Raw genomic sequence first — 16,485 nt, 5'->3', positions numbered from 1 at the left:
TTTGCAGCCAGCTTGTTTTTCTTTGAGGGAGCCGAATCTGTTTTAAGGCAGGTGGGAAGAAGGAATGTGATTGTGCTTTTTGAACTTCCGTTTCCACGGCAGCTTTCCTCCCTTCCCTCCTTTGTGTGCGAGGAGCTGTACTCCCACATTGCTTCCCACCCCTTCTCTCCATTTGCCTGGATGGAGAAGTTATTCTCAGCCCTGCCTTCCCCTCCCCCTCGATACTCTTAAATTCCTGCAGGGTGGAGCAAAAGTGAAAACAGGATGATGAAAATGGTGCCCTGTTTTTAACCTTCTGCTGGATCAGTTCTCATTGTGGAATATGGAGGCTGGGATGAGGGCACTTGGAACAGCAGCATTTTTTGGAGCTGTATTTACGGGTTCCCGTTGTCTTTCCTGCTTCTGCAGTCTCCTAACATCAGCTTTAATGAAGCTTGAAAGCCAAGCACAAGCAGAGATGCCAGAGGGAGAATGGATTCCTCTCCCAGCTCCTACTGCTGTCACTCTGGTTGTGTTACAGGGTAGGAAGCTGCGTAAGCAGGTGCTTGTGTATGTGATTTGGGGCCACAGCTCCACCAGCTCCTGCTCTGCTAAACTGAGTGTCCATTTGGATCACATCTGATGAAATGGGAGTGCAGGGAGACCAGCAGCTGGGAGAAAACCCCTCTTGCCCTGTCTCACAAATGAAATCTGCTTGTAGCTTGCACAGGTCCCAGGGCAAAATTGGAGCCACAGTTTTGCCATCTCCCACCTCCGGTTTAAGATACTGGCTGATCTCTTCTCTCTGCTCACTAAGTGTCCTTGGCTGGTGCCTGGAAAGTGAGTGGAGGAATTGTAGGAATCTCTGGGACTCCTTGGCTGAACTTCCACTGGCTGAATTTGGTCTTTGTGTTGGTAGCTGAAGGTCTCAGTCTAGAGGAGTGACACGTACCTGCCTATAACAATCAAGTTTAAAGGAGATCTTCAGCATAAGAGAAGAGGCTCTGGGTCATCCTTATTTCTTTATAGACATAAGAAAAGAGTAGCTGGAAGGTTTTATAGTTAAAAAGAATTGCATTTATCTGGTTACTCTCTGAGGGTTGGATTAAACCATTATGAGTGGAGTCATAGTGTAAAATGAGCTAAGGAATATTAAAGTCACATGAGATGAGGAAACTGAGGAATTGAAAGATAGAAGATTTTATTACTAAAGCTAATTTAAAAATTAAATATAAAAAGGAATTTAAATCAATGTTAAATGCATCTCTTGTAGTTATCCCTCCCCTATTTGCTTGAAGTGTGTGAGTTTATAATGTATATTTGCAGAGAATGAGGTCCACCAGTAAGACTGGTCTGTCTTGATATTGAAATGTTTAAAACATTTGCTGGCTATTAAAATTTCGTTTAATCATAAGGAGGGAATAGAAGACTTAGGAATCTTTTCCAAGGAAAAAATTAGTTATGCTCCAAAGTTTACCTTTGAACCTTTGCTTCATATATAAAAATATATATACTTGTACATATGTATTTCTGCACACACAGATTTGTCTAATCTAATGTTTCTATGGAACCTCCAGTTCAGGAAGATACATAGCCCTGATTCTGGAATTCTTGTTGTATAAACAGTGAAAGTAAAACCTCTCATTGGCATGTGCTCCTGTACCTTGCTGACCTAGAGCTGTGTTTACAGCGGTTCTTACTGTCCAGTTCTTGTCTGTTGTGACATCTGTCCATAACCATGGCTGCTGTGTAATGCAAAATATACAGAGAAGGACTAAGATCTTTTGGAAAATGTCTGGAGTGGTGTTGAAAGGTAGGAATGTGAATAAGTGAGGGAGATTATGTTTACATTTTCTTGATGAAAAGCTTGGAGATGACTTGTTGTTTCTTTCATAACTATTTTCAATATTGATTCAGTATAGTATTTTCAATACTATTTTCTCATGAACAATAATTGTTTAACAAACCCATTCTGTGTTGATGCTTTTCCTCTTAGGTTGGTACCTTAAGATTTTGTGGCACAACTGAATTTGCCAGTGGCCAGTGGGCTGGTGTAGAGCTGGATGAACCAGAAGGAAAGAACAATGGAAGTGTTGGAAGAGTCCAATACTTCAAGTGTGCACCAAAACGCGGTATAGCCTTTATTTTCTTCTATCTTCAATTTTTAAACTGCTAAATTTTAAAGAGTGCTGGAAGATATGAACCATTTAGGAGGATAAAAACAGGTAGCAGATTCTGTTGCTTTTCTTTTTTGTGCTTTGTTTGATTTGGTTGTTTAGCTGGTCCCAAAATTTTGGCTGCAACTATTTGCAAAACACCTGAAACAACCAGCCAGTCAAAATTTCTGGTTATTTCCTTGAAACGATGAGATTTCCTGTTTTTTCATCTATACTGTTGAAACTACTTGTTTGTACTGTAACAATAATAGCCATGTTTCTTTACCTGCTTTGTCTTCTGTGGTGAGACATTCATTCTTGTAGTTGTTTTCTAACTTTGACCTTGAGGTATTTTAAATGAGGTGCCATGGCCACACAGGGCATACAAAGGTGTTAGGTTTTGTAGCAGTGGAGACAGAATGTTTCTGTGAGGACAAAAAGGAGATTCTATTTGATAGTCTTACTGAGTGTTTCCAACTTAATCTGTTCAAGTTGCTTGATAAGGATTTTGGTTTCACTGTTCATTTGAGCTTGTCCTTTCTACCCTGCAAGTGCTTTGTCAGCATAGCAAGTTATGGTGGTGGCTAAAAAAACCCCCTGAATTAATTGATGTGAGAGAGAGTAGCTGCAAAGTTTAATTACTGTACCATTATTCATAGTTCTTTGTTGACACATGCAATTTTCTCTGCAGGTATCTTTGCACCCCTTTCCAAAATAAGCAAGGCTTCTGATCACAAAAAACCCTCCGTACGAAGCTCTTCTGTGCGCTCTTCACCTGTGGTCAAATCCAAGAAAGTAGATGTGACACACATAACTTCCAAAGTGAATTCTGGTGAGTATTTTCTTGCATGTTGACACAGGATGGAGAGATACTAATCTTCAAGAATTAGTAAATCTTGGTATGAAAATTCTTGTTTGGAATTAGTTCATAACCTGGGATGAGGTGATAAAGTGTTTATTAACTCTGTGTTGTTGTTGGAAGTTCACTGGCGTGGGGAGGATGTTGTGTGTAGCTGTGGAGTGATTACAGTGATCTGATGTTCTGTTACAGTTTCTACTCTTTACATACTCTGTAAAGAAAACCCCTCACCACAACATTTTTTCTTGAGCCATCAAAGTAGTTTCTAATTGGCTTTGATACCAGTTAAGTGTCTCAGCTTAATGAGGTTTCATTTACTAAGATATTCCTGGAGAATTTGCAAGGAATGAAAATCTGATAAATAATCTATATGCCTTTATGCCTAGAAATTAAAGAGATTTATTTTCTGGCAACATGATAAAGGAACTGTTTAACTCATTGTGTTTTATCTGCTAATTAAATTATCTGAGTAAAACCAGTGCCAGATTAGAAGAGAAAGGTTGTCCTTGTAATAAGGCCTCAGTCTACTGACTGGAGTTATGGGCTCAGTCTCTGGCTCTGGTTTAGTTTCTTAGTAATTTGCTCAAATTACTTAATCCTTCTGTGTAAGTTCCCTCCCTGTGGAGTGAATGATCCATGTTTTCTGACTGTTCAGGTTCCAAGTTGTTTGGAGAACAGGCTCTTCCCTGCTGTGTGCAGTGCTGGCCATGCATAATCTGGCCCCCTGTGTTTGGTCTATGTAATAATGTCAGTCAATATTCCATTAGCATTTCTTCTGCCTTTTCAGCCCTGTTTAGGTGACTCACACTAAGGCAGCACAGCTTAAGGGATGGAGGATAACACACGTTCTCATTGAATTTACCCTAAACACTGTACACTTTACCTGTAATATGCAGGGCATAGAAACAATGCAGCAGCCTGGTGCCAGGAAAAGATGCTTTTTGGATGACTTATGTAACTTTTCTCTGCATAGATTGAGGGGGGAGTAAGTTTTAGGTGTCTGTATTTACAATTAGCACAAGATTCAAGCAATTTATGAATTTATTTTTATTTATCTTGCATAAAAAGCTTCTTGAGATAAGCAGTTTGTTAGGAGTATTGCTCAAGAACAGATCCAAGCTTAATTCTTCTGTTAAATATTTTCCAGTGTTTGATTCACTTTGCTGTGAACTGTTTGTAACCCATTAAACTCTAATGGGAGCAAATTTTCCTTTGTCACAGACAGCGTCATTCCAGACAGTTTAGTCATACTCACCTTTTCTGTCCCAAAGGTGCAGTTGTTTCTTTGTAAAATTTGAACATTTGATGCCTTGCTTTGAGGTAGAAATCAGAGTGAGTTAAGCCTCATGTACCCAGGAGAGCTTACATCCATTGGATGTGAGTGTCTGGGAGCTGCTGTGTGCAGGGAGCCTTGCACAGAATTCCATTGGAATTAACCTGCCTGGCTGGAGTAGGAGAAGGATAGAGCTGCAGAGGCACAACTTGGGTTTGCAGTGTTTATGTGCATCATCAGGTCACATTTCTTTCCTCTAAAATTCCTCCCTGCAAGACATTGGTTTGTAATGATTCAAGAAAAATCAATATGCTTTTTTGTAGCTAAGGTTATAAGCTGCAAAGTAAAATATACTTATAATATTGTATTGGGATTTTGAATTTTTCTTTGATTCTACTGGATTTGAATAATCTGTCAGATTGATGAGAAAAGATCTTTTTCAAGTTCCTAGGAAAAGGATTACTGAGAAAAAAAATAAGAATGTGTTATCAGTCACAAACCACTGTTTTTTTGATCTGATGCCTTAATGGCTAAAGCCATAAAATTTTGGGAAATGCACTACACTCACAAACTAATTCAGTCCCTGTGGCTGAATTAAGCTGAGAGATGTAGTTAAATAAAAAAGATGTGATTTTTCTTTCATGACAGGGAGAGGATATATCATAGATAAGCTTGTTCTTCATTGAGTTAGGGTAGGAAACTGTCAGAAATGCAAAATGACTGCAAATGATAACTTAGGTGAGAATACGAGTTATTATACATATCACAACATTGCTGTTCTGAGAGTTAGGCTCTTAAAAATCATATTGGCATGCTTACATCATTATTTGTAGTCTCAGTGAAGATTTGATCTCAAATCTCTCTCAAACCTTGATGTGTAGTCTTTAAAGCAGAAATTGTGAAATTAATACTGGTGAATAGTAGACCTTAAGTACTGTTGAATGTAATAGATATGGATGTTTGAAAAATTTAAATAAAACTCCTTCAATATAAAAATTACTATTTTATAGACCATTTGTTTATTGTTTAGCAAGATAGTTTGGACTGGTTTGATGTGTTAAGGGGTTTAATATCAGTGCTTATCCATCAAAACAATTCTGCAGTTCTCGTTTTACTCATTTATCAAGTGTCTAAGGAATTGTACAGTTTTATCCATTTTTCCATATATCTAATAATCTGCAAATCTGACAAGTTGTTTTTGTACATGACTTTCCTGAAAAATTACTGCTTCTTGTTGGGATGTGTATATTTAATTGTATATATTCTTTTTGTAGGCCTGAATGTGGCAAAAAGAGACAATGCTGCTGAAAACTTCCTGACTGCTAACAGGGGAAAGACTGTACCTGGAAAAGATGGTAATGAAATAATTTTTAATTTTTTATTACATCTTAAGAAAAATTCTGTGTATGGTAGAGGCAGTATTATTGCTGCCCTATCTCTGTAAGAGCCCTGTATCTACACTATAGAAGAAAGTTGCCTTGCTTGTTTATATTCAAGTCTCAAGCAGGCTGTAGGTATTTAGTTTTCCAGGAGCAAAATAACTTGTGTGGATGTTTAGCTGGTGTTCTGTGTTGGTTTAGTGATCACTTCTGTCTGAATACTTGGGCAGGAAAGCCCTTAAAGCTGCTCTTAGTAAATGATCTTGCAGAGGATCTGCAGAATTACCAGCTGAGGTGTATGAGGGAGACCTTTTGCTCTGTATTGTTGCTCCCTCAATTTTAATATTCTGTTGGCATTTTTTTTTCTCTCCTCTACCTGTATCTTCATGCTTCTGTAATAAAACGTTACCGTCTAGCAGTGCTTAACAGTCTCGGCATTGTGTCATGGCAAACTCACAATAGCAGGCTTCAAATATGAAAAATGAAACTAGCATTTAAAGAGTGCCTTTTGCATGTGAATCATTCTCTGCAATTATCTAGTTTCACAATTGGATAACAACTTCTACCACAGCAGTACTTTGCTGAACTTGAAACACAAAGGGACCTCACTTTCAGCTGTCTTGAACAAACCCTAAAAGTTGTGTCTCCTTCAAGGTTTTGTCTTTAAAATCATACTAAAAGTGTTGGTAAAGGCAGTGTTTCTTTGGAATAATTTGAAGTGTGAATTTGAATATGCTTTCTTTAAATCATAGAATGACAGAATAGTTTGACTTGGGAGGGACCTTAAAGACCATTGAGGGGCATCCACAGCTTCTGTGGGTAACTTGTTCCAGTGTCTCCCACCCTCACAGTAAAGAATTTCTCCCTAATACCTGATCTAAGCCTCCTTTCTGTCTGTCTGAAGCCTCTATCCCTTGTCCTGTCACTGCTTCTACTCATGAAGAGTCTGTCCATCTTTCTTGGAGGCCCCCCTCAGGCACTGAGGTTTTATATTAGGGGGTGAAAAACCCCATAACACTAGAGATAATTATGTGAAATACACTACTGAGGAAGTCTTGAAAATCTCCCTGATGGGAGGTTTTTAAGAGCAGGCCAAATACTGTCAGGAGTATTATAACAAATAATTGTTTTGGCTGATAGAAAAGGAATCAATTGTATGCCCTTTCTGCTCTTCCTTCTCCTACCCATGAAATAAGGTATCTTGATGATAGGTTTAAGTAGAGAAGCTTTTGTTGCATCCCTGTAAAAATGGTGGTCTGACCTCCAATGAATCCATCCCTGGACTGGGTTCTAAATAAGGGCTTGTAACACGTGTTTGCAAATTGCACATTTGTGTTTGTACCTCAGTCATGGAGCTGAAATTTGCCTGTTTAGTCACTGTTTAGTCAGTACTTTGCGTTTTCTTCATTGTAGCATAGCTGCAGTGAGTATCTCAGAGTCTTTAGATTTCTGTCCTCAGCTTTTGTTTGGACCCACTGCCTTTGCCTTTCCTCAGTTCTTTACTGTTTTGCAAAATTGGAGAATTAAATTATATTGAACAAACTAACCCTGCGTTGATATCAAGCTGTTTGCAAAAACTAATGGATTAAACTTCTCAAAAGCCCGGAAAGTTTGATAAGCAATATTATCTTAATTTTTCACATGGATAACCTGAGGCATAGATGAGTCTTGCTGTACCCTGCCTCATTTTGGGCAGAAGGGGTTGAGAAAGGGGAGAAAGAGCCTTGAAAAGGAAGCAGGAAAGATGAACATAAGTCTTATTGGACAGTTTAGACTTTAGGGTTTGCAAATGGAGATAAAAGTGATTTATTTCCCATTCTTGTTTTATAGTACAGATTTTAATATTAATACAGTATGTAATGGAATATAGTAGGCTTTAATCCAGGCAATAATTCACTCACATAATATCACCTTCCTTCCACTTCTCATCAAATCTTTACTAGGCTGGGTGCTGAAAGGCTGGTGGTATGATTTCTTATTACTAAAGCTAATGTATGTTAATAAATATGCTTGGGACTGTTTAGATGAACTTTCATAGAATAATAAATATGGGCTTTTGGAGAGCTCTTTCAGCACTCAGCTATCACCATATTCCCAAGGCAGGGTCATGTGCACCATTCCTGGCAGGTGTTTGTGCAGATGCTGCATAGCAAGTTCTGACTTTGGCTCTTCACTTTGTATTCTGCCCTCCATGGAGAGCAGATAACTTCCATATTACAAAAGCTTTCCTTTCTGTTTAATCTGTTCCTTTCCAAAATATAATCGCTGAATGACAACTATCATTTATGTCTTTAGGTTTTCCTGGGTACAGCAGCTCTTCCTCTTCCACTGCCTCCTTGGAAGGCAAACGGAATTACTCCAAGAAGAGGAACTCAACGAGCAGCAGTAAAAAGGCCCTGACTAGAGTGTCTTCTGCCTCATCTAAGATTGGTGCTGGTATGGTCTGTTGTGTCGAGGTGTCTTTTCACAGGGGAGTTCACTGCTGCATGAAGTACTTACATAGAGCTACTTCTGTTGTTTCAGAATCTGAGATAGTTGGAGAAAGACACTTGTGAAATAGTTTAACCATAAACCTAAGTCTGGCAACTTTTAGAAAGGTTTCTGTAACATCTTCAAGATGCAAAGTGTTTGTATAGTTGGTCACTGTACCTTTTCAGAGCAGAGAAAAGGCTGCAGTCCAGTTTTTATGCTGGCACAGAGCAAGTTTTTGTCTAAGCAAAATTTGTGTTGCCATGTGTTGAAGGTACATTGTGTTAGAGATAAATACTCTGTTCATTAATCAGTTGGCTTGCTATTGAAAACTTCCTTAAAAATTTAATCTCACTAATTTCAGATCTTGTTCTTCTCTTGACCAGGGCTGTATAGTTCCCCAACCACAAGGAAGAATGTTCTTGATGGAGAAATCCAGGTTGGAGACAGAGTACTGGTGGTGGGACAGAGAACAGGCACTGTTAGATTTTGTGGGACAACAAAATTTGCACCAGGTATGTGCAATGCTCTGTGTATGTTGGCAAATCAGTATGGAATAGCTTACATGTGAGCACATGAACAGAAATCCATCTTTTCCCTCACTCCTTCCAAAATTATTCTAAATTTAAGGTGGTTTGTTTCCAAGTTTTTTGTTTCTATCTTTCTCTCTCTCTCTCTCTCTCTCCCCCCCCCACTCCCCCTCTTGTGTTTCACTGTATATTTTTATTTAATGCAACTGTCAGGAAAAAAGCATGGTTTAAAATGTGACTTTTACTTGTCCACTATCACGACTTAAGTAAGAGAGATACTTTGATGTTGAAGTTGTAGGCATTACAGAATCCCAGAATATTCTGAGTTCATCCCCAAGGATCACAGAGTCCAACTTTTTAACAGAACTTTCTGAAAATCCTCACTTTAGTCTCCAAAGTTTATAGTTTATTGAGATCACATGCATTTATTCCTCACTTTTTGCATTAAGGCTTTTTGGCACAGCTTGTCTCTTGTAATAGTGGCACTCTTATGTCATGTACTAGTCTCATTTCTTAACTTATTGGCATCTTTAAGAGGGTAATTGTGAACATTAAAATTTTAACTAACAAACCTTTAGGTCACAAGATCAATAGAGTGACAAATATCTCAAAATGCCCCTACCCCTACCACTATTTTCTCATCCTTCTCCCTTCCCCTTGCTAAAAGCACTTTGCAGTGAAACCAAATGCTGTCAAAGGCAGCCAGTTGTGCCACATTGTGGAAATTATTTCCAAATCCAATATTGTAACCAAATTTATTTTTTCTATGGCTCCATCTATAATCTGACTGCAAGGGTAATGCAGGGGCAGTTGCTAAGTGCTGGTGTGAGTACCTGGTCGGGGTGAGGGCTGTGTGATTGGCAGTTCTCTGTCGTGACACTGGGTGGCATCAGCATTTAAAAAACCCCGTTAGGACCCAAGGTCGTGGTACAAGCTCTGTGCTTGTTTCAGCCCTGCCCTGTTCCCCAGTTGCACTGTAGGCAGCCCTTGCCCAGGTACTGCAGTTACCTGAGGGACTCTTCAGTGTCATCACTCTTTGTGTTACTGCTGACAAAGTGATCAGGGAGAGAAGGACTGTTTCCCACATACACTGACAACTGTGAAATCAGAAAGCTGTTTGATGGTGTTAAGTCTCCTCCCTCTCTGCTTTAAATCAGGAACATAATTTTTTTGGAGGAAAACACACTATTGTAAGAAGTGAGGTTGGAAAGATGACAGATCATCACCATTTGCTAACCCAGTAATTTATAGAAGATGTAACAGATGCATGTTTAAGTATTTCAGTTCTAATGTGTATCAAAGCTCTGGAAGTTTTCCAGGGTTTGTTCCTTTTGCTGCAATGCAGATCTTTATTTAATTCTACAAATGGGAAGGGGAGAACTTCTGATACACGTAGCCCTTCTAATTCATAAACTGTCATTCCTGAGTTTCTTGAGCTGATAATTACAATTATGGTTTTATCCAGTGCCTTAGAACCAAGTGACTTGAATTAAATTCTGAATCTTCTGGGGATGGATAGCATAAGGACTACTAATGGAGTATGAAATTTAGCACCTTAATGTAATTAGCTCACATTCATCACAGGTTATGAATGATCAAGCTCATTAACATCTTGCTGCCTATTCAGTGTTCTGTATGAGATTAATTGATGGCCAGTTCCAATTCTTGCACCCTTCTCTTGATATCACACAACCAGCCTTGCAATTTGTATTAATTATAACTTGCTAGATGGAGAGAGAGAATGAATTAATATCAAAACTTTAATTTTACTGTTGATGATCTCAGATGAGGCATAAACCATGTGGTCAGAGGACTGAAGAGGCTAACATGAAACAGGAGTGCTGCTCTTTCCTGTCTACTTGTTGTCCAATAGCCAGTTATGTTCAGCAACATTCTATTTGATTTTAGGATGTGTATATATTGATATATATAGATATATATTCCTCAAATATTTTACCTTTTTAATATTAATTTAAATGTCAGTAATTTTATTGAAAGCATATAAAAATGCTGAGATAATTAGATTTATTAGGATATAATTTTTGCAAAATTGCATAGATAGCTATTTTATAATACACATATTTACTACTAGCATCTTGGCATTTTCTGACTAGAAACTGTTTTCCTTGATGTGGGTGAATGCCAGCTGTGCCAGTGGTCTAGGTGAAGAAAAGCCTGTAGTGTTTTGTTCAAAATGCCCTGATTTGATGTTTTGCAATGTAGGATTCTGGTGTGGAATTGAATTGGACAAGCCCCATGGGAAGAATGATGGCTCTGTGGGAGGAGTGCAGTACTTCAGTTGCCTTCCCAGATATGGCATATTTGCACCCCCGTCTCGTGTACAGAGGTGAGCACTGAACCTCTTGTCATGTTTGGGTTGCCAAATGATTTCTTAATACATTTCCAGTGTGAAAAGAAATTTTGAACAGATGCAGAAGATACAAAAGGATATTTGCAAACTTCTGCAAATGGAAGTTTGTAACCTTCATTAAAAACCTGGTGGTTTTAGATCGGCTTCTTGAAAGCAGAGTGTAAAACTGGAACTGCATCTCCCTCTGTTTCTCTTGCAGCTACCCTGAAGTATTTTTATTCCAGGGCCTCTGATAATCTGTGTTCATTAAACCTTACTTTCATGATCCAATCCTGAGGTGTTCTGCTAAATTCAATTATAAAAGGGACTTGCCCTTGGACGTGACTGGAAATGCTCTTTTTATCCAGGCTAACTGCACAGAGGGTCCAACAAAGCATGCACCACTTGCTTGTAGTCTCTTCCTTAGGTTCCAGGAAGAGCATCCAAGGGGTTCTATACTCTTTCCTCCTGTATTTGTATGCAGTTACTCTGCCAGACATGTTCTTGCTTTTATTTCTCTGAATAAGGCAGCTCAGGCAGACTGTTAGGACCTTGCCTCAGAATCATACCTGCTGTCTCAGTGAGTGAGAGGCAAGTAACTCAAATACACTGAACTTGCTCCAGGCACTTCCTGCATAGCAGCCTGAGTGCAGCAGGAAAGTTGGTGTCTCTTGGGGACAGATGGTGAAGGAAAGAATCAGAACCTCATCAATATTTGACAAGAAGCCAGTAGGTTTGTTCAGAGTTGAGTTGAAATAACCTCTTTATTATGTTATTGCTTTTCAGACTAACAGGTTCTCTGGATTCCCTCACAGAGACTTCGTGGAGTAAAGTAACTCACACTTTTCCAGGTAGGGGTGAGAGACATTGGGATTTGGGTGAGGCAGGTCCTGCTCTGCAGCCAGAACCATCTGCACAAAGCCAACTTCTCCAAAAGCTTTTCCGGGACCCCAAATGCCAGCCAGTAGTCTGGCTGCTCCCCTCCTAAAAACGTAGCCTGCAAAACTGTGGAGTAATGTATTGTTGTTAACACTCTACTGGCAGAAGGAATTATGTCAGATACAGTTGTTGGCAGTTTTCCTTTATTGCTAATATTGCATTCTAATCAAAGAAAAAGGGAAATGGAACCTGCTCTTTAATACAAATTGAGATTGGTGAAGGGATCAGCAGGGGGATATCCCTATGAAATTACTAAAACTTGAGGTACTTGAAGTAGTTGATTTTCTTTTCCTCCACTTAAGCTTTTTGTGAAAAGACCTTCAATTTACCCTTGTTTGGTTTGTTTAATTTAATTTTTGTTCCCTCTGAAAGGCCAAACATATTATAGGCATATACGTTCATGAGAAGTTTCATTGTTTAATTTCCAAATGAGAGGGGAGAATGTGCAGCAAATGTAGTGGAAGCAGTATAAAAGAAAACACAAAGGATATGTGTTCATAAAGGTTGTTTTTTTCTTTAAGAAGTCCTACACAGCTTATTAATCTTTCCACTCAGGTTTTAGACGCAGTCTAAGCACCACTTCTGCATCTTCACAAAAGGAGATAAACAGAAGAAATGCCTTTGTTAGGTGAGTGTTATGAGTTTCAAGTGCTTGGGTGAGTTGGCTGTTAGCTTTGCTCAAAAACATCACTTCATAAATACAGGATATCTAGACTTTTACACATTTGTTTTTTTCTTTCCAAAATGGACCAGTAGTATACTGTTTATCTATGGGCATCCAAGAGTACAAGCCTAGAATTCAGATTGGCATAAAAGTTGTTTCCCAATCATTCATCACTGCATACTCTCCAAATTCTTGTATTTTCACACAGCTGGGTCATGTTCAGAGGTTCTTGCTAAAGGGCTTCACTTTGTTCTGGTGATCCCGACTGACACTTGTATGTTAAAAGTTGTTTTAGTTAAACTGTTTTAAGCCCCAAATAAAATGTTTTGTATGGCTTAATTTACCAATACTATCACCTGCTGTAAATATTGTAGATCCTAGTGTTGGGTGAAGGAAATTGCTTTTCCAATACTTGAGAGTGCCGAGTGTAGCAGCCTGTCACTGTTATTTCATGGTTTGTTAGGGACACGAGATCGAACCCAGTTTTTCTAAAAAGGATTTGAGGGTGTGTTTTTTCCCCATGCGCTTCCTCAAATTGCTGATTTGCCCTGGATGTTTTGTAACAAAAAAAAAAAAAAAATCTTTTTTGTTCCCTTTCTTTTCTCCCTAGATCCAAGAGCTCCGTGCTGCGGCGCAGCTGGAGCAGCAGCAGCACAGCTCCCTGCGAGGGGCCCGTGAAGTTGCACGAAGGCTCCCAGGTTCTCCTGACCAGCTCCAACGAGATGGGCACCATCAGGTACATCGGCCCCACAGACTTTGCCCCGGGGGTGTGGCTGGGGCTGGAGCTCCGCAGCGCCAAGGGGAAGAACGACGGCTCGGTGGGGGAGAAGCGCTACTTCAGCTGCAGGCTGAACCACGGCGTCCTGGTGCGCCCCAGCAGGGTCACCTACCGCGGCATCAACGGGGCCAAGCTGGTGGATGACATCTGCTGAGCCACGCCGTGCTCAGGGAGAGGGCAAGGAGTGTCTTAAAGCACAAAACAAACCTGTCTGGAATGCAAACTCGTTCTGGAATCTTTAAATCTGCGTTTGCGTTTTACGTGTAGAGGTATGTATGTATGTGCGTGTATATAAATATATATATTTTATATAAATATATATATATCTAATAGATTCAAAAAGAGTTGAGTCATGTTAAGAAGTAAAACCACTGTTGAGTTTCTCTTATTTTAATGACCCTTGCCTGGAAGGTTGTTAAATAAAGCATCTTGGGTTTAAGATGCTGCATCATTTGAAAACTCTTCCAGTTGGAGAACAGTGTCTGCAGCGTTCTCTAAAGTTCCTCTGTGGTTCATGCAGTATTTAGAGGGTTTTTCTCCATGTAGTAATGAACTGGAAATGTTTGTGCATTGCCTGCTTTTGACAGCAGAGGTGGTTGATGGGTGACATTAGCCTGGTTCCTGGGCACTTTGTCAATTCCAATACCAGCTGCTAGCAATAAGAAAGGAGGAAAAGAAAAAAAAGCCAAACTCCTCCTCCCGCCCCCCCCCCCCCCCCCCCCCCGCTTCTTTTTTCAAACAGTTCTGGAGTATTTTTGCATTTTATTGTTCAGATCTCTTCTTTTTTTTCCCCCCTCCTCTTCTCCTCCTCTCCATAATGCAAAAGGGCTGAAAAATACAAGGATTTACCCCTCTCTACTGAAGAGCAGCAATTAAATAAAAAGCCTTTAAAAAGCACAAATATGCTGCATGTCAGTCTGTAACAAGCACTTTTTGTTCTGCAGTTGTAGAAGGAGCTACATATAAGATGCACTCTTTAAAATAATGCACTTTGCACTCTCCTTGAGAGCTTTCCCTCATTTTTAGAGACTATTTTTTTGTTTGGGGTGCTGCAGGCAATGAGTATCATAGTTGTAAAATACAAATAAACCCAAAGTGGAATATAAAATACCTTTCTCATAAATATTAAGTCTGTATAAATACAGCAAGGTAATTCCTGCCAATGGTATGGAACAGATACAGGGTTTTCAAGCAAGCTGTTGCCATTTTTTGATCCGTTTGTGATACATGTTTCTTTTTGTTTGCTTTGGAACAGTTTCCAAAGTATGGAACAGTATAAATTTTTTGTGAGATCTTATGAATTATGGATAATTTTAGGTACAGCACTGTAATGGGCCTTCATGTGACATCATTTATGTATCAGCCTTTTAGAACAGCTAATCTTTTGTCCATGTTTTAAACATAGAATGTATTTTAATTGCTCAGCATATGTAAACATTATCTTAACGGGATGGGTTTGTGTTAATTTACACATTAATTTTCAATTATTTGCTTGCTCGCTCTTGCCTACTTGAAGAAGTGACACTTTAAATAGTAATAGCCTATTTTTAGACAGAATCCTGCTGCTGTAACCTTCTTTTAAATGTTGCTGTAGCTATTTTTCCTGATCTGTATTTAAAATAATGCATATTGTATTCTAACTTATGGGAATTTTTAATTGAATATAGAAGCTGTAAATTCTGAATGTAAAAAAAAAAAAGTGATGCTTTATATTTAGAGATGCAGATATTCAGTGATGTACTGAACTTTACTTTGTCTAATATCTGTTTCCTCCTGGTATTAATAAAATGAAACCCTGTTAAAGAGTAGTGCACAAAGAATTTTCTCTGGGTTCTTAGAGAAGGTACAGAAGGATATCTCTACCTTGTTCTGTACAAAATAAGTGGAACAGCAACTGTGAAGCAGAAGCTTTTCTCTTTCCTGGCTGCCACTTCCAAACAAAGTCTTTGCACAGCACATTCTGTCACAGCCTGGTGCTCCTGGGCCAGCACTGGAATTTCTGTTGGGAGATACTCACTATCAGGAATGCTCTTTTCCTGCCTGACCACATGGAATGGGTGGAGTTTATCTGCTTTATCTGAAGAGTAGCTGGAGTTCTCCAGGAGGTAGGTATCGGAAGAAGTGTGTGGGTGAGGCAGCAAGGTGGGGCAGCTTGTTAAGAGCCACACCACTTCTGTGTGGTCTGTCTTGCACAGATGATTCAGTGGGAGCTTGTTTTTCCTGCAAGGGTGTCAGGCTGCACCTTTCACAGCTCTGTAGCTTCATGCAGTTCAGCTGGAAGCAGAGTCTTGGCCTGGGCCTCACTGAAGCTGCCTGATGGGTGCAGGAGAGGGCACAGATACCATCTGGCACTGGGATATTGTGCTCTACCTTCCATTTCAGCTTCAGGCAGCAGCACATCTCTCCTGGAAGCTCTGGCTGTAATTGGCCTGAGCACTGTAGCTTAGAGGAGCAAGTCTCACTGTTATCAGGATGGAGCTGTTTTGGCAGCTCCCAGAATCTTCTGCCAGGAAGCAAGAAGCACTGTAAATTTATGCTGTCTGAAACAGAAATAAATCAGTTCATTCCAGAAAGGATTACTGATGGCTCTCTTCAAGGTGATGATGGGAAGGGATTTGTGCTTCCCTAAATCCAAGGTAAGTTGCCATAATCCTTTACTCCAGCTCCTGCAGGAGGACACTGTGTCATAAAATTCTGAAAATAAATGGCAGTGAAGTTTGAAATTAGGTGCTGTGCAGAGGACTGTACTATCACAGCCTCTGACTGGTTAGAAAAAAATCCAGATGATCCTCAAAGTCATGATAAACTACATAAATAAAGCATTATCTGTAGTTTATAAATAAACAGATGGCGCCCAGCAATTCTTGCTCTCAGTGTGGACTTTGAGGCACCAGTCCTTGTCCCACAGCATGTCTCAGGTCCCACTAAAGAAAATGTCCTTCCTCAGTACTCTTGGCAATTAAATCTTTCAAGTTTTCTTGAACACTGGCTGCAGAGACCACACGTGCATATAAAGAGGATGAGAATTTTCTTGAGGTGTCTAAGGATAGGGAATTAAGTTCTAGGGAGTTCAGCTCAGCTGGTCTCAGTGACTGATTTGCAGATGGTC

At 39.6% G+C, this 16,485-nt stretch overlaps 1 protein-coding gene across 5 annotated transcripts in view; it reads left to right on the top strand.

Annotated features, from left to right (window-relative positions):
• The window catches only part of CLIP4 (CAP-Gly domain containing linker protein family member 4), a 30,087-nt gene extending 16,388 nt beyond the window's left edge, over nt 1-13,699 (top strand). For all 5 annotated transcript variants that reach the window (XM_083858398.1, XM_083858401.1, XM_083858397.1 and 2 more), the window contains 9 exons: nt 1,976-2,111; nt 2,827-2,967; nt 5,542-5,622; nt 7,942-8,082; nt 8,502-8,630; nt 10,869-10,992; nt 11,782-11,846; nt 12,490-12,562; nt 13,209-13,699. In XM_083858398.1, coding sequence (XP_083714524.1) covers nt 1,976-2,111; nt 2,827-2,967; nt 5,542-5,622; nt 7,942-8,082; nt 8,502-8,630; nt 10,869-10,992; nt 11,782-11,846; nt 12,490-12,562; nt 13,209-13,530 — 1,212 coding nt within the window. In that variant the 3' untranslated portion in view covers nt 13,531-13,699. The remainder of the gene's footprint in view (nt 1-1,975; nt 2,112-2,826; nt 2,968-5,541; nt 5,623-7,941; nt 8,083-8,501; nt 8,631-10,868; nt 10,993-11,781; nt 11,847-12,489; nt 12,563-13,208) is intronic.
• Nucleotides 13,700-16,485: the final 2,786 nt, after the last annotated feature.

Source organism: Zosterops lateralis (genome assembly GCF_965231275.1).
Source record: "Zosterops lateralis genome assembly, chromosome: 3".
NCBI lineage: Eukaryota > Metazoa > Chordata > Aves > Passeriformes > Zosteropidae > Zosterops > Zosterops lateralis.
The sequence above is the reverse complement of the archived record's forward strand: the minus strand, read 5'-3'. Positions and strand labels throughout refer to the sequence as shown.